Source organism: Miniopterus natalensis, chromosome 5 (assembly GCF_054644295.1).
Source record: "Miniopterus natalensis isolate mMinNat1 chromosome 5, mMinNat1.hap1, whole genome shotgun sequence".
Taxonomy (NCBI): Eukaryota; Metazoa; Chordata; class Mammalia; order Chiroptera; family Miniopteridae; genus Miniopterus; species Miniopterus natalensis.
This window is the reverse complement of record NC_142085.1, coordinates 9,713,503-9,738,560: the sequence shown is the minus strand read 5'-3', so window position 1 is coordinate 9,738,560 and position 25,058 is coordinate 9,713,503. Positions and strand designations below refer to the sequence as shown.

General features: G+C 48.4%; 1 protein-coding gene across 1 annotated transcript in view; it reads left to right on the top strand.

Annotated features, from left to right (window-relative positions):
- The window catches only part of SLC26A8 (solute carrier family 26 member 8), an 83,280-nt gene extending 58,576 nt beyond the window's left edge, over window positions 1-24,704 (top strand). The window contains exons 8-19 of the mRNA XM_016223671.2: window positions 321-468; window positions 1,315-1,428; window positions 3,746-3,823; window positions 7,410-7,505; window positions 8,900-9,006; window positions 9,086-9,155; window positions 9,537-9,629; window positions 9,980-10,111; window positions 14,279-14,650; window positions 17,514-17,568; window positions 17,663-17,847; window positions 24,157-24,704. Of these exons, the coding sequence (XP_016079157.2) occupies window positions 321-468; window positions 1,315-1,428; window positions 3,746-3,823; window positions 7,410-7,505; window positions 8,900-9,006; window positions 9,086-9,155; window positions 9,537-9,629; window positions 9,980-10,111; window positions 14,279-14,650; window positions 17,514-17,568; window positions 17,663-17,847; window positions 24,157-24,591 (1,885 nt within the window). The 3' untranslated portion in view covers window positions 24,592-24,704. The remainder of the gene's footprint in view (window positions 1-320; window positions 469-1,314; window positions 1,429-3,745; window positions 3,824-7,409; window positions 7,506-8,899; window positions 9,007-9,085; window positions 9,156-9,536; window positions 9,630-9,979; window positions 10,112-14,278; window positions 14,651-17,513; window positions 17,569-17,662; window positions 17,848-24,156) is intronic.
- Window positions 24,705-25,058: the final 354 nt, after the last annotated feature.

Genomic DNA, 25,058 nt, shown 5'->3' with positions numbered 1-25,058 from the left:
AGCTCTAAACCATCTTAGATGTGACATCTGCCTCCTGTTCACCAGCTGGTCTCAGAGAACCATTTCTTGTCAATCTTTGTGGTTTTCCTGTTCTGTTTGTTCCCACTGCTACACGGCACAAACCTTGAACTAGAAGATAGCAGAGCATGCTCTCCTAATGGCTTTCGTAATTTGGCTTAGTTTGCTGGCAGTTTTGGCAGGCTGCTGCCTCAGTTACTCTTATCTCTTACCGTCTGTTTGTTTCTTAAGCGTCAGGCCTGCCCCGTATAATATAGACCAAGTGGGGGAGGTGCCACTAAATGATTCCCGTTTTATTCCAGATTCCTGCTTCCTGTAACGCCAGACTTCAGAGATCTGCGGGAAATTATTTTGGATGCCTTCTCCTTATCGTTAGTGAGCTCCTCACTGCTCATATTTCTGGGCAAGAAGATTGCCAATTTCCATAACTATAGAGTCAATTCCAACCAGGTGAGAGGACAGGCCTTTCTTTTACTTCTTCTGACCCTTCAGTCTCCGTTCTCTAATCTGAGCCTCCCGCTAACATGAAGACTGGGTTCTTCTGTAACCAGAGAATCACTTGGACCATAACTGGAACTGTAATTGCCGAAGGATCTTTGGGAAGCGTGGCACACTTAGGTCTGAGCCCGCCTGAATCAGTGTGTTACTCGCCCTGTCCACACCCGGGGCAGGGCTGCAGGAAGATGGCACAGGCCTCGTGTGCTGAGCTAGTGGAGCCCCTCTCCTCCTAACTTTGCTTCCTTTCCACCGAGTCCTTAGACATCAACCGCATCCTCAGGTGCAGTAAGAAATGATACGGACTAGCAGAGCCAGGCTACTAATATAATGAAGTCAGTCTCCCAGAAATCATTTCTTTTTGGTTTGTTTGTTTTTGGAAAATCACCAACTATTCCGAGTTCAGTCCTTTTCCTAGGACTCGAAAAGGAAATGTGGGAGCATGAGGTGTCCCACTTTGACTTTTAGGGTAGTTTGGAAGGAAGAGAGAGAAATGGTACTCTGTTGTTTCTGTCATTCTAAGTCCTGGTAATCATGAGACAGAGAGTACTAAGGCAAAAGCCTCACTGCCTCACTTTGAAAAAGTGCTCTCCTGTGAACACGAGCTAAAATGAAGTTTCAACCTAATCTAGAAATCAGATTTGCTGTCCTTTTGTTCTTCTAAGAAGAGTCAGTGTTATTTGAAGTGATATAAGCAACCTATCCTCATGCACAAGAAATAGACAGTGTACCTTCAGTTCAAACTTAAATCAACATTCTTCAAGAAATAGTGGGCCTAACTTGTTTGCCATTCCTTTATAGGATTTAATAGCCATTGGCCTTTGCAATGTCATCAGCTCATTTTTCAGATCTTGCGTGTTTACCGGTGCTATTGTCAGGACTGTTATCCAGGATAAATCTGGAGGAAGACAGCAGGTATGACCCCCAGCATATAAAAATGTTTACATCTGTGCATATGTGTTCCTAGAAAGGGGCTGCGTTAGTTTCATCACGTTGATGTGTTAATGCTATGCTGGTTGGGGAAGGTCTCTTAGAAGAATTTGGATTTCACACTTGCCTTCATTTTTGTTTAGATTTTGTCTTAAAAGCTATTAGTCAATGTGGAACTTGAAAGTCATTTCTATAAAAGTATTATTCTATGTGAACGCACAAAACCATTTTCCATGTAAGATAATATTTCAGATAAACTGACCATCACCCTATTTACATTTTTTTCTACGGGAGACATATTCTCAGCCCTAGTCTGGGAAAGCAGTAATTCAACTCTCTCTATCCCAGCAGCCAAACTAGAAACTTTCCCGGCCTCCTCAGAGGGCATGGCAGGGGGCTTTCACCTTAGAGAGCAAGGTCTTTGTCTAGATGAGCCTTGGGGATTTATGACCATTCTACCTCTGCATACGAGGAAATTATCTAGGTCAGACTCTCTTCAGGTCAGAATCTAAAGTGTCAGAAGGATCAACACTGAATTTTACTGGGGGAAGATAAAGCACCACATTCCATGGTTAATTTGGTGAAATATAAAGTGAAAGCTAATAAAGTCAGATTAGGCAAGGGCAAGAGCGTGGGTCTACCCTAGAGCGAGACCGTGCCCTATCAGCCTGTGTGGACTGAGCTTGGTTGTCACAGAGCTGCTGCCAGGTGCTGGCTCTAGGGAGTAGCCCTTTTCCACACTTTGACAGAAAAAAGGAAGTTGGGTTACGTTAAAAAGAAGGATGTTCTATGTAAGGGTGAAAGAACTTTAAAGTCACAATGAGAGGGTTTTATGATAAAAAGAAATGGAAACAGCAATTCCAGACTTTAGTTCCCAGTAACTTTTGACAGCACGCTGTTGATTCAGTATATAAGCTTAAGATAAATTTAGGGAGAAAAGACGCACACGGTTGGAAGACACTAAATCACAGTGCAAGTAAAATGAAGTGCCAAGTAAGTACAATAAATAAAAAGGGCCATAAATATTGCAAGAAGGAGAATGGTGGAGGAAGTGGGACGTGGTGATGACAGCCAGAGGTTAGGTGTGAACAGACGGAGCGGGGAGGGAGGGCCCGGCTCGCCTGGGCAAGGTGCCCGCCCCAGGCCCCAGTGGCTCTCCTGGGGTCCGTGGCTGCGCTCACTGTTGCATGTGTCACACCCCCCTGCCAATGAGCCTCTCTGAGGCGCAGTGACCGTGTGGGAGGCATGTCTGTCTCTGCGGATGCGGGCCAGCCCTTCCCTGAGACCCTGCTGTTCCCAGTGCGAGTCACGGGGTCCAGCAGAGCACGCAGCCGGCCCGGCCCCGTGCGCTGGAGCGGCCCAGCCTGCGCTCCGGCTGGGCCAAGGCCCCGAGGCTGGTTCAGCCTGCCCCCTCCCACGGCAGGGGGCTCCCCCCACCCCTCTTCTCTGGGACTGTGGATTCCCTCTGCCTGAGAACACGGCCACTTCTTCAGCGTTCCTCAGGACTACAGAGAAGCTGGGGGCCTGGCTCCGAACCCCTCACACGTGGCCTGCCACCAAGGGCGGCTTGGTTTCGTTGCCTGGCATAAAGACAAGCTGCGTACATGTGTCTGGATTCCTCTTTAATTTTCCCGGGTCTAGAATCCACTTGTGTTCACCTGTTGCAGGAAAACCTATCAGCCCTTCCAGCCATGGCCCGGGGTCAGAGGAGTTGGCGGGCCCGTAGCAGAGGGGAGGCGCAGAGCCCTGGGCTTGTGGCCAGCTGCACTGTCCCCGGGCCATCTTCCTGTCGTTTGGTTCGGACCACCATGCCTCCCTTAGCCTCTGCTTTCCAAGGATGCCTCCTGCCTTGTCCCACGCTCCAAGGGTGAGGGGTGGATGTTTAGCGATATGGGAGGTGGAATGGTTGGGGTTTCGGGGCGGACAGTGACGACTCTGCCAGGGCTTGTCTAAACTGTTCAAGGAGGGGTTAAAGTGAGGAGGGAGTGCAGGCCGGGCTTAGGAGACTGCAGATTCAGAGCAAAAAGCTAAGGCAACAAAGATGAAAGACCCGGGACAACCTGGAATTTTTCTAAAGCATTCATGCGTTTACACGGCCAGTATGTGTGGAGGCCCTAGCATGCGTTTAGCACTTTCACAAAACCTGACAATGTCAGCTCAGCAAAAGATGCACTTATGCTGGATGGTTACTCGAAACTCCTTTTAAGAAAAACTGCCGTGCTTCACCGAGCAGAAGGCCTCAGTTGCAGGCAGGGACCAGCGTGCTCCTGACGGTCTCTCTCCAACCGCTCTGTCTCCTCAGTTTGCATCTCTGGTAGGAGCAGGTGTGATGCTGCTCCTGATGGTGAAGGTGGGAAGCTTTTTCTACGACCTGCCAAATGTAAGTGGAACTGATCAAATAGCCAAGCCCAGAAAGCCCGGTGTCCAGATTGCATCTTGGTGGGTATCCCTGAGCAGAACTGCACTCAGTGTGGCCCCACTGGCTGCCCCAGCCTCTCTCTAGTCCCTTCCCTTTAAAATACTAGCATCTACCTCTCAGGCTTGGGAGTTAAATAAGATAGTGTATATAATATAGAGATAACAGTGTTGAGCTAATCAGGAGCACTCGAGAAACATTAGCCACTGTTGCTGCTGTTCTCGTTAATCTTCTTTTAATTGCTCAAGCTCTAAAGTAAGCTTTAAAAGTAAGGATTTGGTTAAAGGTGACCAAAATAGACATCAGATGCCAGAACGCCCATTACCCACACAGGCTTAGAAACTCGCTGTGCATCCATGCCATCTGGTCCCTAACCCGCTCCCGGAGGCCTTGTTTTGCATTCATGTGAACGCACTCCCTCGCTTGCTTCCACACCGTCTCTGGCCAGTTTACAATACTAAACGGCAGGGTCTGAAAGTTGAGTTATAACTGTTCAGCTAGGATGCTCCTGTACACTCACGTGCCATTTCTCCCCTTTGTGTGAGACTGGCCACCTTGCATTGAGATTCCAGGTGCATTCATTCCTGGCTATAATCAATTTGTTCTATGTTACAGCAGAGATCAATGTTCAGCGACCATATTTCCTTTTACATTTCTTTCATGTTCCTTGTAGCCACCTTTAGACAGTACTAAGGCGGGTGGGAGGGGGTTTCATTCCTGGTGTCGCAGCTTGGTTACACACTGAGGTAGCGGTCCCCGAAGCGGGAGTGGTGTAAATCTCAGCCCCAGCCTTTCGAGCATGGCCATTGCACCGCAGAGCAGGCCGCCTCACGGCCGTTGCTGCCTCCTGCTCTTGATATTCAGGGACCTTGGGCCCCAGCCCTGGAGTCTAGGCCTGGAGGGTGGGATTAAGCTTCGGTTTATCGCTCAAGCTGTCCTCCGATCCCAGCAGAAGGCAGCTCCAGAATTTAGTTAGTATAGCACCTTTGGTGTGACCACTCTTCGAACCTATTCTAGCAAAGCCACTCACTAATTTACTTTGAACGGTGACATTTTTTTTCTTTATAGCTAGAAGAATAAGAATTTTTTAAAATTCCAAACACATAAAAATCTGTCAGAATTCACTGAAGGCTAGTGATAAAAGTAGGTAGCACTCTTTTATTGTAAATATATTAGACAGAACAATTCCTACTTTGGCTCCCCATGTTATGTCACATTATTTTTACAGCATCTAGTTAGGATGTTTCTGGGTGAGAAAACGGGAACACAACCTGATCAGTGGACTATCTGAATCCTATCCCAATGAGCTCTGTGAGCAGTAAAGATTCCTTCCTTCCTGGAAAGACTATGAACAGCTTGTTGCAAAATCCTTATTGGAAGAATTGTTGGAGCATCCTGGCTAGGGTCTCAATTACTTAGCAGGGGGACCAAATTTTAAAAAGACATGATTCAAAATAGTGCATTCAATATTGCTTCTATCTGTGTGGGGGGGAAAAAAAATAGAACATACCAAAATGTTAACAACGCTTATCTCTTGGATGATGTGAATTATGTAGACGATTAATTCTTCTTTATATGTGAGCATGTCTAATCTTAATATGCAAAGGTAAATTTTTGATTGTCTATTGTTTTATGAAAATATGTTTCCTCTTTTTTAAAAAAAAATATTTTTCTTAATTTTTAGAGAGAGGAAGGGAGTAGGAGAGAGAGAACCATGGATGAGAGAGTATTGATCGGCTGCCTCCTGCACGCCCCTTACAGGGGATCAAGCCCGCAACCCGAGCACGTGCCCTGACTGGGAATCGAACCAGTGACCTCTTGGTTCATGGGTCAAGCTCAATCCCTGACCCGCACCGGCCAAGGTGTTTCCTCTTTACGCTCCTTCCCTCAAGGCAAAAATCTTGCAAAACCCCTATAAAGTTGAGATTCCTTTCCTTCCTACCACGTCCCCCTGTAAGTTGCAGAAAGTTTGGAGGCTCCTGGCTGGCGAGGAGATGAAGATGGGAAAGAAGTGCCTCCTGCTAGCTTCATCCTTGCTCTCCCCCCTCTACTGCTGAGTGCAGCCGGTGACTCAGAAAACCAGAGGCAGCTGGACCCGCCACTCCGGTGGTGGGATCAGCTCTAACCCCCAGGCAGAGCGGGCGGAGAGGACGGCAAGGGAAAGGCTGAGAGAGTTTAAGCCAGTGCAGGGGCCTCAAGAACACAAGAAAGTGTTTCTTAAAGTAGGTTAGTTCTACTTTAAGGCCCTGATGATTTTTATATCCTACGAGAATAGATTTTTATTTTCTCATATTTAAGAAACTTTCTTTCCACTAGAAAAGTAGACATGCTGCCCAGTCAGTGTGGCTCAGCGGCTGAGTATCGACCGAGGATCCAGGAGATCGTGGTTCGATTCCCAGTTGGGGCACATGGCCGGGCTGTGGGCTTCATCCCCAGTGGGGGTCGTGCAGGAGGCCCCCGATCAATGACGACTCTCTCATCAATGATGTTTCCATCTCTCTCTCCCTCTCCTTTCCTCTCTCTGAAATCAATAAAGACATAAAAAAAGAAAAGTAGACATGGAAAATTCATAATAGATAAAAACGTCATCCAGATTTACATATGAACCGCTATTAACATTTTGGCACATATCTGATCAATATTATTTTCTGTGAATGGGTATTACTTTGCCTAGTTTTAACCTAACTGGACAGGCTTTGTATTCTTGTTTGTATTTAATATATAGCATGAAAAAATAATAATATATAGCATGATACCTCAAACTGTAACTTATTTAGTTATTTTCTTATTGGAAAATTAGGTTGTCTGAATTTTTGTTATTATAAATAACACAACGAGTAATTTTGTGTATCCACCCTTTTCTATATTTAGATTTCTAAAAGTAAACAAAATTTCTGTGTGAAAGCGTATCAGGATGGCTTGACATATTGCCAAATTATTTTCCCAAAAGGCTGTACCCCTTTATACTCAACAACCATATATATGGAGTGTTTTCAATTTGCTAATTTGATTTGATGGGCACAAAAAATGGTATCTCGTTGTTGAAATCATTATAATATATCATGATTAAATCTGAACAAAAGCCAAATTGAAACTATTTTAGAGTTCCTCTGAACGGAAGTTCGCTAATTTGTCAATATAGTAACACAGTTGTGTCAGGTAGCCGAAGGTGCCAGCCCGAGGGTCCTGTCCCATACACCAAAAGTGACAGCGCAGACACAGGAAGGGCTAGAGGACTGCGGTCTCTGGCCCCTCTTCTCCCCACTGTCTGAGCTGAAGGGCTTGCTGTGGCTTTCCTGGCTCAACCCGTCAGGCCTTGGCCGTGGCCTTGCCTTGGCCTGTGTGTTTGACAAACAACAGAGGGGAGCAGAGAAAAATGTGGAGAATGCTTATTGGATGAGACAGTGAGTGAAAGCACGGACGTGGTATTTCTATGAAATATCAATGCCTAATATCTCTGAGTGGCAAGGCTAACTTGTGGTTACTTTATGAAGATTTGGGAGTTTCACTCCCGAAGGGAAAATAAAGCAGGGCTTATCTTTCCCCCTAGGCTGTGCTGGCTGGTATTGTTGTGAGCAACGTCCTACCCTACCTTGAAAGCATTTACTACCTACCCAGCCTGTGGAGGCAGAGCCCATGCGACTGTGTGAGTGTAGACGCCCTGGCCGAGGTAGGGGCGGATGAGGGGAAGGCTGGACAGAGGGAAACAGGACAAACGAAAGACACCAGCACGGAGGACGCTAGCAACTCTGATGCCTGGTGCTCTGCTTTTGCTTTAAATAGGGAGGCAAATACCGAGGCCTCCAACGATGCAAACGTAAATAAAAAGGAATGAATTCAGTGGCTACAGTTAGATGCAGAGGTAGTAAAAAGGGGTTGTCGTGCATTCATGTTCGATTGACTTTTAACCCAGAGACCCAGATCCTGATAAGAGGAGGTGTCTTGCTGGAGTAACTGATGGGGCCCCTCCTTCTGTCTGGAACACAGAGCTGGGCACAGGAAGGGGAAATAGCAAGAAATGAGATTGGGGGGGGTGATATGATGAGAGGAGCAGGACCCCAAAGAGGCAAAGAGATGTGATAGGAGATAATTTTTGGATTCAGGTCCCCGAGGAGCTAAGAGGGTATGTGGTCAGGGCATGGGCAGAGCTGCTGGCCTTAGGAGGAGAGTGAGCGCCTGCAATAGGCCTGGGGCGGGTGAAGGAAAGCTGAGTGCAGACATTAGCTCGCAGGTGGCAGGCGGCAGTAAACATTTTAAGAAAATTTTTTATTCTGATGCACTTCTGTCTCCACTTAGTCGCAGAGGAAGTCGTCAGAAAATAGAAACACTATTATCAGAGAAGGTTGGACCCACTTAACTCAGTCTCATTTAAAAAAAAAAAATGTTTTTTATTGATGTCAGAGAGAGGGAGAGAGAGAAGCATCAGTGATGAGAGTCACTGCTCGGCTGCCTCCTGCACGCCCCCTGCTGGGGACCCAGCCCGCAGCCCCGCACCTGCCCTGACCGGGAATGGAACCCTGACCTCCTGGTTCACAGGCCGGCCCTCAACCACCCAGCCACGCCTGATGGGCGGCAAGTAAACGTTTGAGGGAGTTTCAGGCTATCTTCTCTGTGAAGGTTAAAGTCAAGCCACCTGCTGAGGTGATGGAGAAGGGCTTGACATGGATGGTAAAGACTCGCAGTAACTACTACAGGTCTGAAAGTAGCAACTGCCGTTTGGTGAGCATCTGGGTTGCTTTACAAATGGCATTTCTAGTCTCGACAGAGCCTCTAAAGTAGATATTACCACCCCTATTTTGCACATGAGGAACCTAAAATTTCAAGTGAGAATTAGAGAGAGAAATGACCAAGGAAGCATGGAAGCATGCTCGGCAGCCTTGGGCCCAGGCTTCTGTGGCCGCAGGGTCCCTATGGCCCTGGGGCTGGTTGTCTGAATCCCAGGTAGGGGGCGGTGAGGGTGAGTCGAGACAGGGCCGGCAATTTTCTCAACCCCGCTGCTCATCACGGCGTTCCTTTTCCCTCCTTCCCTTCTTCCCGAAGATTATTTGGATTGTGACATTCATATCTGCAATTTTCCTGGGACTGGACGTGGGACTACTTGTCTCACTGGCCTTTACCTTCTTCATGATCACCGTTCAGTCACACAGGTACTTGGTCTCAGGTGACGGGAGGCCAGTCGTGCCTGCGAGGCAACCAGGACCTAAGGGCCACTGCATTTCCTTTCAGAACCAAGATCCTTCTCCTGGGCCAGATCCCCAACACCAACATTTACAGGAACATCAGCGACTACCGGGAGGTGAGCACCGAGGCCAGCCCCGCTCCTGCGCCCAAAGGACGGGGCGGGCCGGGCCTGCTGCTTAGTTTGTCTGCAAAAATCGCTTTGCTGTTGTTTGCTGAGCTGCAGGCGCGCTTGGCAGAGGCGGGGAGAGGTGGGGACGCAAAGGGGCAGGTCAGTCCCAGGGTCCTGCAGCCAGTTAAGGATCATTTTCAAATGCACTTTGGGGGGCGGGAGGCCAAAAGAGAGGCGCCAGGCGATGGAGGGGGGAGAAGGCAGCAGGAAAAGCAGGGGTGGGAACGGGAGGGAGGGCCTCGCCGCCTCGGGCCTCCTTTAGGAAGAATACAGAGTCTCCAGGCGGTTCTAGAGGGAGCCTTCTGGGAGCTCTGCGCTTGTCTGCAGCTCATAACCATTCCCGGGGTGAAGATCTTCCAGTGCTGCAACTCCATCACCTTCGTCAACGTGCACGAGCTGAAGCGCAAGCTGCTGCAGGAGGTGAGGGCTCCTTGCGCCCGCCGCGCCCCCGACCCCTCCTGCGCGCCCCCCGGCCTCCCGCGCGCCCCCCGGCCTCTCCCCGCGCCCCCGGCCTCTCCTCGCGCCCCCGACCCCTCCTGTGCGCCCCCGGCCTCCCGCGCGCGCCCCCGGGCCTCTCCCCGCGCCCCCGGCCTCCCGCGCGCCCCTGGGCCTCTCCCCGCGCCCCCGGCCTCCCGCGCGCCCCCGGGCCTCTCCCCGCGCCCCCCGACCCCTCCGTGCGCCCCCGGGCCTCTCCCCGCGCCCCCGGCCTCTCCCGCGCGCCCCCGGCCTCCCGCGCGCGCCCTCTGAGCGGGCCCTCCTCCGCCCCCCAGGTGGAGATGGTGAGGGTGCCCCTCAAGGAGGAGGAGATGTTCAGGCTGTTCTCTGAGAGCGAGGGCGGCTCGCGGGTGGAGCAGCTCTGCCGGTGTTTCTGCAACTGCGACGAGCTGGAGCCGCCGCCCCGGGTGAGCAGCGCCTCTTCCCGCAGGGTCTCCGCGTCTGCTGAAGACGCGCGCGGTTGGCTGTTGGTTTAAGAAAAGAAAAAAGGAAAGAAAACCCCCCGTGGGATCGTGACTTTTAGATGGACCACAGGTCATTGGAAATCAAAGGTTTCTCCTCAGAAATGCAGACGCGCGTTCCCCTGGGAGGTCGGGCCTGGGGCGACTCCTGAGTCCCCACCCCCTGGCCAGAGACTCCCCGGAGCGCAGGGAGCGGGTCCCCAGCTGGGCCCCTTTCCCTGACCACCAGCTGCCCGCCCTTAGGCGGCTGGAGATGAGGGACGCGAAGAGTGTCTCATTCCAGCGGGGGCACGGGCCAGGCGGCTGGGGCTCTCCCGGGTCTGCCCCGGGCTCCTGCCGGCTGCCTGAGACCGAGGCAGGGGCGATGGGCAGCGAGGGGCCTGAGACCGAGGCAGGGGCGATGGGCAGCGAGGGGCCTGAGACCGAGGCAGGGGCGATGGGCAGCGAGGGGCCTGAGACCGAGGCAGGGGCGATGGGCAGCGAGGGGCCTGAGACCGAGGCAGGGGCGATGGGCAGCGAGGGGCCGGTGGCCGAGGCAGGGGCGATGGGCAGCAAGGGGCCCGTGGCCGAGGCAGGGGCGATGGGCAGCGAGGGGCCCGTGGCCGAGGCAGGGGCGATGGGCAGCGAGGGGCCTGAGACCGAGGCAGGGGCGATGGGCAGCGAGGGGCCTGAGACCGAGGCAGGGGCGATGGGCAGCGAGGGGCCCGAGACCGAGGCAGGGGCGATGGGCAGCGAGGGGCCTGTGGCCGAGGCAGGGGCGATGGGCAGCGAGGGGCCTGTGGCCGAGGCAGGGGCAAAGGGCAGTAAGGGGCGAAGGGCAGGAAGGGGCGATGGGCAGGAAGGGGCGATGGGCAGGAAGGGGCAAAGGGCAGTAAGGGGCGATGGGCAGGAAGGGGCGGACAAGCGCAGGTGTGTGTTTCAGGGCATCTGAAGGTTATTTCAGCTGATGAAGGAAGTGCACCTTACTCCAACTCAGGCTCGACCTAAATACCCCCTTCCCCAGCGCAGGGCTGCTGGTTTCTAGCTGGGAGGCCTTGTACCCCATCTCCACCCACACCCACAGGGGAGGGGCAGCGCTATCTACACACTCACACACTCACACACACACTCACACACTCACACACACACACACTCACACTCACACACACACTCACACACACACACTCACACACTCACACACACACTCACACACTCACACACACTCACACACACTCACACTCACACACACACTCACACACTCACACACACTCACACTCACACACACACTCACACACACTCACACTCACACACACACTCACACACTCACACACTCACACACTCACACACACACACTCACACACTCACACACACACTCACACACACACTCACACTCACACTCACACTCACACTCACACACTCACACACACACTCACACACACTCACACACACTCACACACACACACTCACACACACACACACTCACACACACACTCACACACACACTCACACACTCACACACACTCACACTCACACACACACTCACACACTCACACACACACTCACACACTCACACACTCACACTCACACTCACACACACACTCACACACTCACACACACACTCACACACACACACTCACACACACTCACACACACACTCACACTCACACACACACTCACACACACTCACACTCACACACACACACTCACACACACACTCACGCACTCACACACACACTCACACACACACTCACACACACTCACACACACACTCACACACTCACACACACACACACACTCACACTCACACACTGACGCCCCCACACACACCACCTGTCCCCCTCCTCACCTGCAAACACCAGGCACCCACTCTGGTCGCCATACACCCGAACAAGCGTAGGTTCTACCGAGCTCCCTGAAAATCCCAACATTTTTTGCCAGGAGGACAGGGTTAACCCGTCTGATTGCTGTTACATGGGCACTGCAGGGAGCGTTCTAGAGAGAGGGCAGTCACAGGACAGCAGCCAGCGCTGAGCGCGGGCCAGGATCCCCTGGTATTGATGGAGCTCCTACCACGTGCCCAGAGCTATGACTCTGAAAAAGGAAAAAGAATCTGTAAGGGCCTCTGGCTTTTTATTGTGGTAGCAAATGCATAACACAAATTTATCATCTTAACCATTCTGAGTGTACAGTAGTGTTAAGTATACTCACACTGTTGCACAGTCATCACCACCATCTATCTCTAGAACTTTTTCATCTGTACCTATTAAGTAACAATTCCCATTCGCCCTCCTCCCAGCCCCTGGCAACCACCATTCTACTTTCCGTTTCTATGAATTTGACTAACCCAGGTACCTCATATATCAATGGAATCGTACAGTACTTGCCTTTTTTTGTGACTGGGCTGTTTCACTTAGCATAATGTCCTCAGGGTTCATCCAGGTTGTTCTTTTTTTAAAAAAAAATTTTTTTTCAGGGAAATTTTGAACATACACAAAAGTAGAAACAAGTATAATGGGCCTCTGTGCACCCACCATCCACTTTAAGATCCATCAACTAATGGCCAATCCTGTTTTATCTATATCCCACCATCTACACTCCCCCCAGATCACAGGATTATTTTGAAGCAATTCATGGAGATTTAAATTAAACTAGGGAGACGAGTCTATTAATGTGACATATAAGGCTGCTATTGTATTTTATCAATAAAATGTCTAAGAGAGACATTTTCTCACATCTCTGAAATTTGGATGCATTGTGTAATTGGTGACGTGTCTTAGTTTAATTTGCAGTATTTTTTCCTTGAGAATACAAAAAGTAGTGATGCACCTTAAGACTGATGAAATAGGATAGTAAACCATATTATACAATGTGCTGTTATGTTCAAAATTGTGTGTTTAGGTTCTAACAACTCTAAGACTTCAAGTAAAGAGAGATTGGCATGAGCTCAGAAAGTCAGGGACACTTCATGGTAACAGTGGACTTGAGCTGGGCAGGAGAGGGAATTTTGGATTTATGTCAGGTAGGAAAAAAGAGGGCTCCCAGCCCATGGATAGGCTTGGACAGAGACACTGAGGTGGAAATTAGCATGGGGTCGTCAGAGGAAGAGGCCTGGCCTAGGGAGTAAATTTAGGCAGACACAGCACGAGTAGGTCATGAAAGCCCTTGAAGGACAGGAGGAAGAGTAGAGGAAGGAGAGAAAAGGAAGGCTCTTAGGGGTTTCCTTCTGCCCAGAGGATCTGGCATCTCCCACGACTGAGTCAGTCCGCTGCTGCCCCCAAAGGCCTGGCCTCAGAGACCTTCAAGCCTTGGGGACGGACACCGCTCTCCTTTGAACTGTAATAGTATCATCACCCACACTACCTTTTTTTTTTTATTTGCTATACAATCTCTACTGCCTTATATACTTTTTATCTTTACAGTTTTCCTATTTTTAAATTTTCTATAAGCAACATTATTAGAACAATATTTTTAAAGAAACATCACCCCAAATGACTCCACTGTAGCATATGAATTATTCCCATTTTCCCATGGGCCCTACAGCTCTTGTCCATATGCGTTATTTGTCCTTTGAATGGACCCGCACCTGTTGCCCAGGTAGAAACTGGGCCCTGCGACCCCAGAGCTGGCATTCGGGCCTTGCACGCCGTGTGTTCCTGGTGCCGACCGTGTCCTTGAGCGGTGGCAGCACCCGGGTCTGTGAGGAGGCCGAGGGGCCTGAGAGGTAAAGGGGCCTGTGTCTTCGCAAGGAAGCCTGACAGGCCACAGCTGCGCTGATAAAAGGAGGCGGTGCTGAGAAAAGGGACCGATGGAAGAAACACTTCAGAGCATTAGAAGGCGCTGGAGGCTGATCAGAACCCAGGGGTGAGGGGAAGGGACAAATCAAAGGAGGTTTGAAGTGTGGCTCACTAGGACCGCGGTAACGTCACTGACGCACACAGGGAAGTTGGGGGGCTTGCGAGTGGTGCGGATAAGCAGCAGTGAATGTGGGGTTTTCATGAGATACCCGAGTCAAAGCTGTGTAGTGCCTGGGCTGTGAAGTGCCCTGATGGGGGGGGGGGGGGGGGGGAGTTTGCAGATAGCTGCAAGCACTCGGCCCTTGTTTAATCCTAAGGACCCCCCCCCCCCCCGCCCCAGATTGTTTACACAGAGCGATTTGAAAGCAAATGGGACCACAAGCCATCCTCCATCAACCTGATCAGCTGCACACGTTTGGACAGTGGGAGCTCGAGCCAAACTTCATACAGCGACCAAATGCCGTACGTGGTATCTCCCACATTTCAGAGAAATCAAGAGCAAAACTGTGACAATATGGAGAAAATTTGGCTTCCTAATAAACCCTCTAGAAACAACATGAGGCAATTTGCCGATGCTTCTGACAGCCACATCAGGAGTCACTCAGTCATCCGTTACTCAGATTCGTCTTTTCTGCCCTGTGCTCACACTATCATCCTGGACTTCTCCATGGTGCACTTTGTGGACTCACGGGCTACAGTCATATTGAGACAGGTAGGTCCTGAGGTGGCTTTAACAAGAGCTCTGACCCCCGCCTACCACCCACCACCCCAACCCCAACCCTGATCGAATCCTGTGAGTCACTCATCAGCTACTATGTGACTCCTGGGCCACTAGAAACTTGGACACTGAAGATAGTTTAAAGTCAACCAGAATAAATAGAAAATGAACCAGCTCTGATTTATTGAACTGGGGCTGGTTGCCTTAGCATGGCATATTATTGCTCAAGGAACGGAAAATGGGAAACTCAGCACCGTAGAGACAGCCATCTGCGCCTCCCCCGGCAACTCCTAGTGTACCCTGGGAGTTAGCTGCAGACCTGCTCAAGGAAGAAGTCTGGACGCAGCAGAGAGAAGGCGCACCGAGAGGCCCGCACTCTTCAGCTGCTCCGAGCACTCAGATTTGCAGGAGTTGGGGCCTGGAGCTGTCTGGGCCGGTACCTGTGGGATCATCCCCAGTGCCCCCTTCATTGCCTGCATCTTTGGGGGGAAAGGGCAGGGGAAAATTTCCCTTCAAAAGCTGTGTCTCTGCCCTGGCCGGTGTGGCTCAGTTGGTTAGAGCGTTGTCCCGTACAACAAAGGGTGGCAGTTTCAGTTCCCTGTCAGGGCACGTACCCAGGTTGCAGGTTCGATCCCCGGTTGGGGAACGGGTGGGAGGCAGCCGGTCGATGTTTCTCTCTCACAATGATGTTTCTCTCTCCCTCTCTTCTCTCTCTCCCTTCCTCTCTTTAAAATAAATAAAAATAAAAAAGGTCAATTAATAAAAAAAAAAAAAGCTGTGTCCCTAGGTAACTGGCTCCTCTCCCACTCTGGTTTCTCTGACAGTTTTCATTTTTCTTTCTCACACAACATGGACAGTGTAGATGCACAACTAACCATGCCGGTTTTATCGCCCAATGTCACATAAGTACAATATCTTTTTTTCAGCCAGCTTACCTCAGTTTCCCATCCTCTATCTCACTCTTGCCCCTGGTGGCGATGGCTCAGGTTTAAACATCCTGAACACCCACTTCCCGGCTCTGACTGCTCCCACCTTTTCCTTGAGATACGTGTGTTTGGCTGATTTTCCATCTCTTATCCTAGGATCCTATGTTATCAAACCTTTTTATTCCTAATGGAATACAATTCTCGCTTAAACGAGTCTGGCTCCTCTTTGGCCTGAGGCAGCAGGAAGCTGCTCAAAGCAGAAAGAACCCCAGTGGGGGTGGCCTGAGGCTGTGGCTCTGCCCTGGCTTCTGCTCACTGTCCATCGGACGGGAGTAACTCACTAAACTGCACCGGCTCTCGGTTTCCTCATCTATCAAATGAGAGGCACAGAAGAGATTAAGGTTCAGGGCGTCCCATCCATGAGGCCCTTTTTGCCCACCCCGTTTTCAGATTCAAGTGCACATGATAACGTCTTGTCTTTTGGACTTTTCCATCTCAGGTCATCCTACTGGGCTGTGCTCTCTTCTCCCAGGCTTGTGCTCTAGTTGTCACTTTAGAGTTCATTCATCCTACATTACTAAATGCCTACTGCATGCCACGCTGAGTCGGGCATATTTACATACATGATCCCATTTCATTCCCTCACCGCCTTGAGAGACAAGCGGTGTTTCCCCCTAAGAGCCCCGGCCTGTCCGTCATTGGAACATGGAGCGGCTGTGCCGACCTCCCCCTTCCCTCCTCTCTTGCCTTCTGGTCCTTGGCGTGGCCCATCCATAGCTGCGTGTGCTGGGGACTTTCTGCTCCAGCCCCCCCATGGAGGAGGCAGTGTGCACCCCTACCTTGACTTTACAGCCTTCAGACTCCTGGTGCATTTGACACTTCAGAAGCACAGGTTCCTCCGTTCCTTTTGTCCTTGTTCTCCACTGCCATACTGGAGAAATTCATTTCAAATATTATCATTGAAAACTGAAACTTAATAAGAAAAATCCCAGCAGTCGTTCTTCCTGGAGACAACCAACCACTCAATTTAAGCTTCTTCCTAATTCATGGGATTTCAGTCTCCCACTGCTTGTCATTTAGAGTATGTCCATTGTGGCTCTTTACCAAGTGACTTTATGATTTACCATGTGATCAAGAATGACTTTCTTGTTTCCTCTTGGAGGTGAAAGAAGCAGAGGCTGTCTGTTTTAGTTGCTTTGTGTTTTGTTTGTTTGTTTTCACGTTTTAACTTAGTGCTTAGGGTTGGGCACTAAGTGCTTAGAGCACCAAGTTTAATATTGACTTGCTTTGAATTGAGCTTTACTCATTGCCCCAGAGCATATATATAGGCTGAAGTAAACTTGAGGCCAACGTCAGGTGCTTATTAATTGATACCACTAAATATTTGATGTTTTACTAAAGTCAAATGCAACTTTGCAGAGCAGCTCTGAGTATGATCCTCGGGGTTCCTGAATTCCATTTCCTGCTGTATCGTTTGACCATCTCTGGGCCATGTGTTCCCCCTCTGCCTAGTGAACTCCAGGGAGAAGGGCATCACATGCAAACACTAAGCACCAATATCAAGATACAATAGTTTTCGAGGACTGTCCAGTGCACTCCCGTCACACCCATGCCTGTCTCTGTCCAGCGCTGTACTCCTGTGGCATTCTCTCTTCGTGTGACCTGTTTTCCCCCTTGAGACCATGGGAGACCCTGTCTCACTCCCCACCCCACATGAGACTGTCTGATTCTCTCTTGTATTTCCAGCACCATAGTCACTTCCCAGCTTAGAGAAGTCCACCCAGCAAATGTTCACAAAGCTGAATTGCATATAAAGTTACATATACCCCAGACAAGTGAATGACCAAAGGGATTTTACAACCCAGCGAATTAGAAGGCCCTTTCTTAGTGAGTGTGAGGATCCCTAACACTGATTTACGCCCTCCCTGCAGATGTGCAACGCCTTCCAAAACGCCAACATTCTGGTGCTCATTGCAGGGAGTCACTGTGAGTATGCTTCACCCTACGAGGGCTGTGTTTTGCACCCCAGGTGCCCCCTCCCCAGTGCCTGACCCTGTGTGTTTCCGGGTTTGGTTTGTAGCTTCTGTGGTCAGGACCTTTGAGAGGAACGACTTCTTTGATGCTGGCATCACCAAGGCCCAACTCTTCCTCAGCCTCCATGACGCTGTGCTGTTTGCCTTGTCAAGGAAGCTTCCAGAGTCCTCCGAGTTAAGCATGGACGAATCTGAGACAGTGATACAGGAAACCTATTCAGAAACAGATAAGGTCAGAGGATGTGAAGCATCGTGGTGAGGGGTGAGGTGGGGGGGAGGGGGAGTAGAGATGGGGGGAGACACCTGATCAAATAGTGATGAACACCATCCAGGAACGGTTTTGAGTGAGTGCCAGACTTTGAGACGTTGAAATGCTCCCAAATTTATCCGTTGGTAAATAGCAGTGGACCTGAGTCCCAGGTTCCCCCACTGCCATAGCATCTGGGTGCCATTCAGGGCCTTTTCCCAACTGAAGAGAGGGTTACCCAACCCGCAGAGGCCTCAAGGGGCCTTTTACCAAACGCTCAGTTAGTGCCAGTGCTGTATCAATGACTAAATATTTTACACATCTCGTCTAGCTGTGCCTTTAGGATCCACAGATGAACAGTAAATCTGATGAGCTCACAGAGGTAAAGATCTGCCAGTCTAACACTTGAGCTATTATTCCCATTGTGGGTAATATAATTTACTCAGTCTGACCAAATGCAAGGGAGAAAGGATATACAGGCCAGAATTTTTAGCCATTTATTAATACTAAGTAAAGACCTGTGCCTAGCTCAGTGTTTTCTAATCAGTATCTACGAAGGTTAACAGTTTCCTCCCAAAAAGAAAATTAAAACACTGATGGGCACCAAAATCCCACCTAATGACTAGAAATTATTTTTCATTAAACTCGATTCATTGACTTAATACATTTCAGTAATGTTTGAATTTTTTAATGACAAAAAGGAATTACCAGAGTAATACATGTTTATAAAAAAAGTTAATAAATAAAAGATAGCCAAGCCTGTAAAACATAGCCCTTTTCTTTCACTAAGTAATATATCGCCAAGCATTTGCCTACCATTGTTGAGAATTTGCACAGGTTATTGCTTCTGCTTATCCAGAATAACTTCTTCTATATGGGCAGCCTCTGCATTTATTGTCTTTTTAAAGGCTGAATTCCTAGGAATTCAACTTTTTTTCATATAGACAAATCTTTGATACTTTATACTCTGTCTTTTACATTTTTATTGCTTTTTAAAATGAATCATCTTTTTCATTATATTTTCTAACTGGCAACTGCTAGGATATAGGAAACCGATTGATTTTTATTAAATCATTTGGCATCTTGTGAATCCTTTTACTAGTCCAAAAAGGTTTCATTGTTAATTCTCTTGTGTTTTCTAGATAAACAATATTTTCTACAAAAAATATAAATCTCTTATTTCCAACTGTTAGAATTCTTATTTCAGTATCATAGATTATGGCATTAGCCAGCCTTTCCAGAGCAATTTAAGTAATACTGGTGAGTCTTGTCTTACTCCTGAATTTAATGAGAAAAGCTTCTTATGTTCTCTATTAAGGATAGTGTTGATAGCTTAAGATGGACATTATATTTACCATGTTTTTTAAAAGTATTTTTCTGGTTTACTAACATGCCCATCAGAACTTAACACTTGATATTGAATATATCAATTTCTTTTTCTAGCGTTTAAACTAGGAAAAACTAGGAGAGGAAAAGTTCCATTCTGATGTATTCAATTCAAGATGCCTATTAAATATCCAAGTGGAGATGTCAAGAATGGCAGTGGATATATGAACCAGCAGATTAGGGGAAGGGTTATAACCAAAAAGTCATCGGCACATAGATAGTACAGTAAACCCTTGATTCTGTGGACCTTGATTTAATGGACTTCGAATTTAATAGACAAAATTCCTGGTCCGTATGTTATATGTGAAAATTAACACCCTGTTAATTTTTAAATACTTTTAACCAAGATTTGCTTATAATTAAATTAACAGGTTATTTTTTGTTATTAATTCTCTGTTACTTTTCACAAATTTTAGCAAATAGGCCATATATTGGAAAAAGCACTGTAGTAATTTCGCTGACATAAATAAATATGATGTATCTACAACCATAGTCTACATGCTTAAATCCAAGAGTGAAAAAAAAAAGATGATGGGGCACTAAGTGGAAGCTACACTGACAGTCTCCCGGGACCAGATTGGAATTACAACTAAAATATAGAAAAGCCATCCTGAATAATCAACTGCAACTGAAGACGAGCTGGAGAGCACCCTCATAACCAAGGAGGAAAAGTGGAGACCACATAGAGACTGGCAGGAAGTGCGGAGGCAAGAGAGGGCTGGCTGGGCTCCCAGAGGCAGCAGCTGAACGTCTGGAGGGGCACCTCAGCTGTGGGGGGTCCCTAATGAGAACTCTGGGGTCTAAACTCCAAGCTGGGATCCCCAGTGCAGGGCACCAGAACTGAGAAAGGTGCCCACATAACATCTGGCTGTGAAAAGCAGCCAGGTTTCTGTCTGCCAGGGAGAGACAGCTGGAAATGCAGGCACCCTCTTAAAGAGCCAACACACAAAGGTTCATGTGCAGCCACTCACGTTGGGCTCCAGCAGAATGAGAGCAGAGTGGACTGGAGCTGTGTGAGGAGACTCTAGGGTTGTGGGCTCTGGATCTAGAGCTCAGAGGGCACCCCTCTGGATTCCTGTGCTGAGTCATTGTCCTATACCGCAGAGGACATCTTTCATAGGAAGACATTTACCTCCCAAGCAGCTTTTGCCTGAGGGGAAGCAATTGCCCCACCCTGGGAGAAAACCTCTCACCCTACCCCAGGGAGTTCCTACAGCCTGAGGCTCATTAAGAGAATCAGATTAATCAGCCTGCAGGCAGAGGCAGACCTCAGAGTGCTTTGAGTCTTTGCCTGATCTGCTTCTGGACCCAGGCCTTGGAAAAACAGATTTTGGTGTGCATCTTGCTCCTGTCCAAACACACCTAGCCCAAACAGAGGGAACCTCAAGCTGTGAGTTGTTGATAGCTCCAAACAGGGTACTCAAAGTCAATCACAAACAGCATCTGACCTTGGCCTGCAACAGAGACCATCCAAAAAGACAGAGTCCTGGTAGGCCTACCTAATACATAGAAACAAACCCAAATAGGCAGCCAAAATGGGAAGACAAAAAAACAAGCACTGAAAGAAGAGATGTCTCCAGAAAAAGAGCTAAATAAAATGCAGATAAGCAATCTGTCAAATATAGAGTTCAGAATATAGATAGTAAGGATGCTCAACAGCATGAAAAAAGGTATGGAAACTATAAAAAATGACCAGTCAGAAATGAAGAAAGACATAGCAGAAATAAAGAAGACATTGGAGGAATAAAAAGCAGATTAGAGGAAGCTGAGGATCGTGTCAGCAAATTAGAAGACAGGGTAGAAAAATTCAATCAGAAATCCAAAAAGAAAAAAACAGTGAAAAACCAGGAGGACAGTCTAAGGGAGCTATGGGACAATATGAAATGTAACAATATTCGCATTATAGGAGTGCCAGAAGGGGAAGAGAATCAGCAAGGAATAGAGAATTTGTTTGAAGAAATAATGGCAGAAAACTTCCCTAACCTGGTGAAGGAAAAAGTCACACAAATTCAGGAGGCATAGAGAGTCCCAAGCAAGAAGAATCCAAAGAGGCCCACACCCAGACACATCATAATTAAAATAAAAAATTCAAGACAAAAAATCTTAAAGGTAGCAAGAGAAAAGCAATCTGTTACCTACAAAAGAGCTCCAATAAGGCTGTCAGCTGATTTCTCAGCAGAAACTCTACAGGCCAGAAGGGAATGGCATGAAGTATTCAAGGTAATGCAAAGCAAAGATCTGAAACCAAGATTACTATGTCCAGCAGGGCTATCATTCAAAATAGATGGTGAAATAGAGAGCTTCCCAGACAAAATAAGTCTGAAGGAGTTTATCACCACCAAACCAGCATTGCAGGAAATGTTAAAGGGACTGCTGTCATTAGAAGTAGAAATAGAAGCATTGCAAGAAGTGTTAAAGGGACTGCTGTAATTAGAAGAAATAGAGAGAGAAACATAGACAAAGAATTAAAATGGCAATAAATTAGGACCTATCAATAATAACCTTAAGAACTTGAAGGGAGAGATCAGCAGCAATACAGTCATAGTTGGGGACTTTAGCACCCCACTGACTTCACTGGATAGATCTTCAAGACAAAAAGTCAACACAGAAACAGTGACTAAATGGCACACCATATCAGATGGATTTAATTGATATTTACAGAACATTTCACCCCAAAGCTGCAGAATATACATTATTCTCAAGTGCACATGGGTCACTCTCAAAGATAGACCACATGTTAGGACACAAAACAAGTCTCTACAAGTTCAAGAGGACAAATCATATCAAGTAGCTCGGATGACAATGGCATGAAATTACAAATCAACTACAGTAAAGACACTCAAAAACATTCAAACACATGGAGACTAAAGAGCATGTTATTAAACAATGAATGGGTTACCAAAGAGATCAAGAAAGAAATCAAAAACTTCCTGGAAACCAATGAAAATGAACACACAACAATCCAAAATCTATGTGACACAGTGAAAACAGTCCTGAGAGGGAAGTTCATAGCACTGCAGGCCTCCCTCAAAAAGCAAGAAACATTTGTAGTAAACTATCTAACCCTACAACTTAAAGAATTAGAAAGCTCCCCTGTGAAGCCATCCAGACCAGGGCTTTTGTTTGCTGGGAGTTTTTTTAACTGCTGCTTCGATTTCATCAGTTGCTATTAGCCTATCCAGGTTTCCTGATTCTTCCTGATTCAGTTTTACATGGTCTCACTCATATGTGAAATCTAATAAACAAAATAGACTGAGGAACAAAACAGATCCAGAGACATAGAAGCATGGAACAGACTGAGGGATCTCAGAGGGAAGGTGGGGGTGGGGTTTGGAGGGGGAGAGATTAATCAAAGAACTTATATGCATATATGCATGACCCATGGACACAGACAATAGTGTGGGGAGGGCCTTGGGGGAGGTGTGGGCTGGAGGGGATTAATGGGGGAAAAGGGGGATACCTGTAATCCTTTGAACAATAAAGATAATTTTTTTAAATAAATAAATAAAAATAAATAAATCCAAGAGTCACTGCTTATAAACGATATTCGGCAATGATTAGCACCTGATCACACCGTATGTTTGGTATTAATAGGTCCTGTTGTCATGTGGTGTGACTTCCTGCGGCAGTTTTGGCGCCACTCTAAGCCACCCCCTAGCCGTGAGCTTTTGTTTACTCGAGGTGACTGGCGAATGCACCCATTTACTAGACCTATTCAGTATAAATTTAACGCTACATATAGATAACACATACATATAGAAAACTTTTCTGTGCAATTAAACTTTTCATATATACTTAATTTTAATTACACATACATGTCTACAGAAGTAAAAACGGGTAAACTAAGTTGTCCATTTTTCAACATATGCATTCGGAAAACCTACTTTATTATGTAACAGACTCTGGGCTTTCATGACAACCCCTCACCCGAATCAGCCTGTTATCTGGAGGTTTTACTGTAGTGAAAATTATGGGGCTAAATAGACTTGCCTACGGGGACAGTGTAGGTGGAGAAGGGAAGGGTCCCCGGGTCGAGCCTTGGGGTGTCCCAACACCCAGAAGTCAGAAGGGGCAGGCAGGACGGGAGAAGGAAACGCAAAGGGCCGTGTGGTGAGACAACCGTGTTTCGGGAGGGTGGCAGCTGTTAATTCGCTGCAAGGCTGGCTCACGAAGCCTGTGGGGCATCTGCTGGGTGGCGGGCTCCGTGCCTGGCACTGGGCATGTCGGGGAGCAGGCCCTGCCCTGCCTCGGGGAGCTGGTCTGTGGACGAGTAGGACAGCACATCCCCTGCGCTGTGACAGCCATGCGTGAGGCACAGCGAGCGCAAGGGAAGCTCAGGCCCTGCTTAGTGACCTGCGGTGTGAGGCTGGAACAGTGAGGAAATGTGCGTGGCTGAGACGGAGGCGGGGCGGGCACCGGGAGCGGCATGACCAAAGGTAAGCGGGAGCCGGGCATCTTTGGTTAACTTTATGGCCAGAGCCAAGGGCGGGACTGCAGATGGAGATGAAGCTAAAGAAGATGGCCAGAGCCAGGCCACCCACAAAGGGCCCTATGGGCCCTGCTAAGGATTCTATTGGGGGTTGGAAGGACAAGTAAGATCAAGGGGACAAGATGTTCCAGAATGCTGCCGAGGCGACTGCTATTCCAATTGCTGACCATGAAATCCAGACTAGTCAGAAAATCCGGAGAAATCAGGAGTTAATGGATTGATTGAGCCTAAAGAATAGTTACTGAGGAGCCAGAGCGTGCAAAGGTGATGAAAAGCAGATTTAGGCCAGAAATATTTTCTACTTTGCAGGTACTTGTGATTGCTGGCCCCTCGAGTCATGTTGTATTCTGAAATTCCTTGACTATTCAAAAGTTAAATGTAATTGGAAATTTTAACCCATCTAATTATATGTGTTTCAGGGTGCAAATTCGAGACATAAAATAAACAGCGGTGTTCTAGAAGTGCCCCCAAATATAAGTCCCATCTTCACCAAGATGCCGAGGCCACGGATAGAGGAGGAGTCACAGGTAGACCTGGAGCTGGACGCCATACTGGAGTCGGACCGAGAGAACGAGCTGGACCAGGACCCCGAGCTGGAGCCGGAGTCGGAGCTGGAGCCGGAGACGGAGCTCGACTTCGACCCCGAGCCTGACCCCGAGACCGAGCTGGAGCCGGAGTTCGAGCCTGAGCCTGAGCCCAAGTCCAGGCCCAGGTCGCAGACTTACCCTCGGCAGCAGCAGTACTGGTCTCCCGGCTCCGCAGGTCAGAGTCAGCCTAGGACACAGTCGGTGGACAGGCGACATCTACAGATGAATTCATATTCACCTAAGGACAGTGACACTGAGGATCCCTAGAAAATGAACCGGGGAAAAGGGTCCGATTCCCTTGACAAATCCTCCCACCCAGACGGGGCCGCTTGGCCAGGAGCCCCAGACTGGTTACAGACCGGCGGGGCTCGCCTAGGGACCCCTCCGCCTGCTGTCCTCCTTGCTCAGCAGTGTGCTGTCACTCCCGGATCACAACGCTCAATACCAAGGATTATCCGAGTGCCCCACCCAGGCTCGCCTCATTTCACCTCCAGCAGGTACCCTAATGAAGGATGTCCTCCTCTGTCCATTCTGCGCCTCTGGTGTTTTTATCAGATCATCTCTCAGCTTGTTTCCCTTTCTCCAAAGAGATAAAGCTCAAATAAAGTATATAACTCTAATTACATTTGGACCCTTCCTGCATTTTCTCCCTTCTCTCTATTCTGTGCGCCTAAGGAAAGGGGTGGGAGAAACACCAGAAGTGGGCGGACATGGTGGAGAAGAGACGAGCAAGA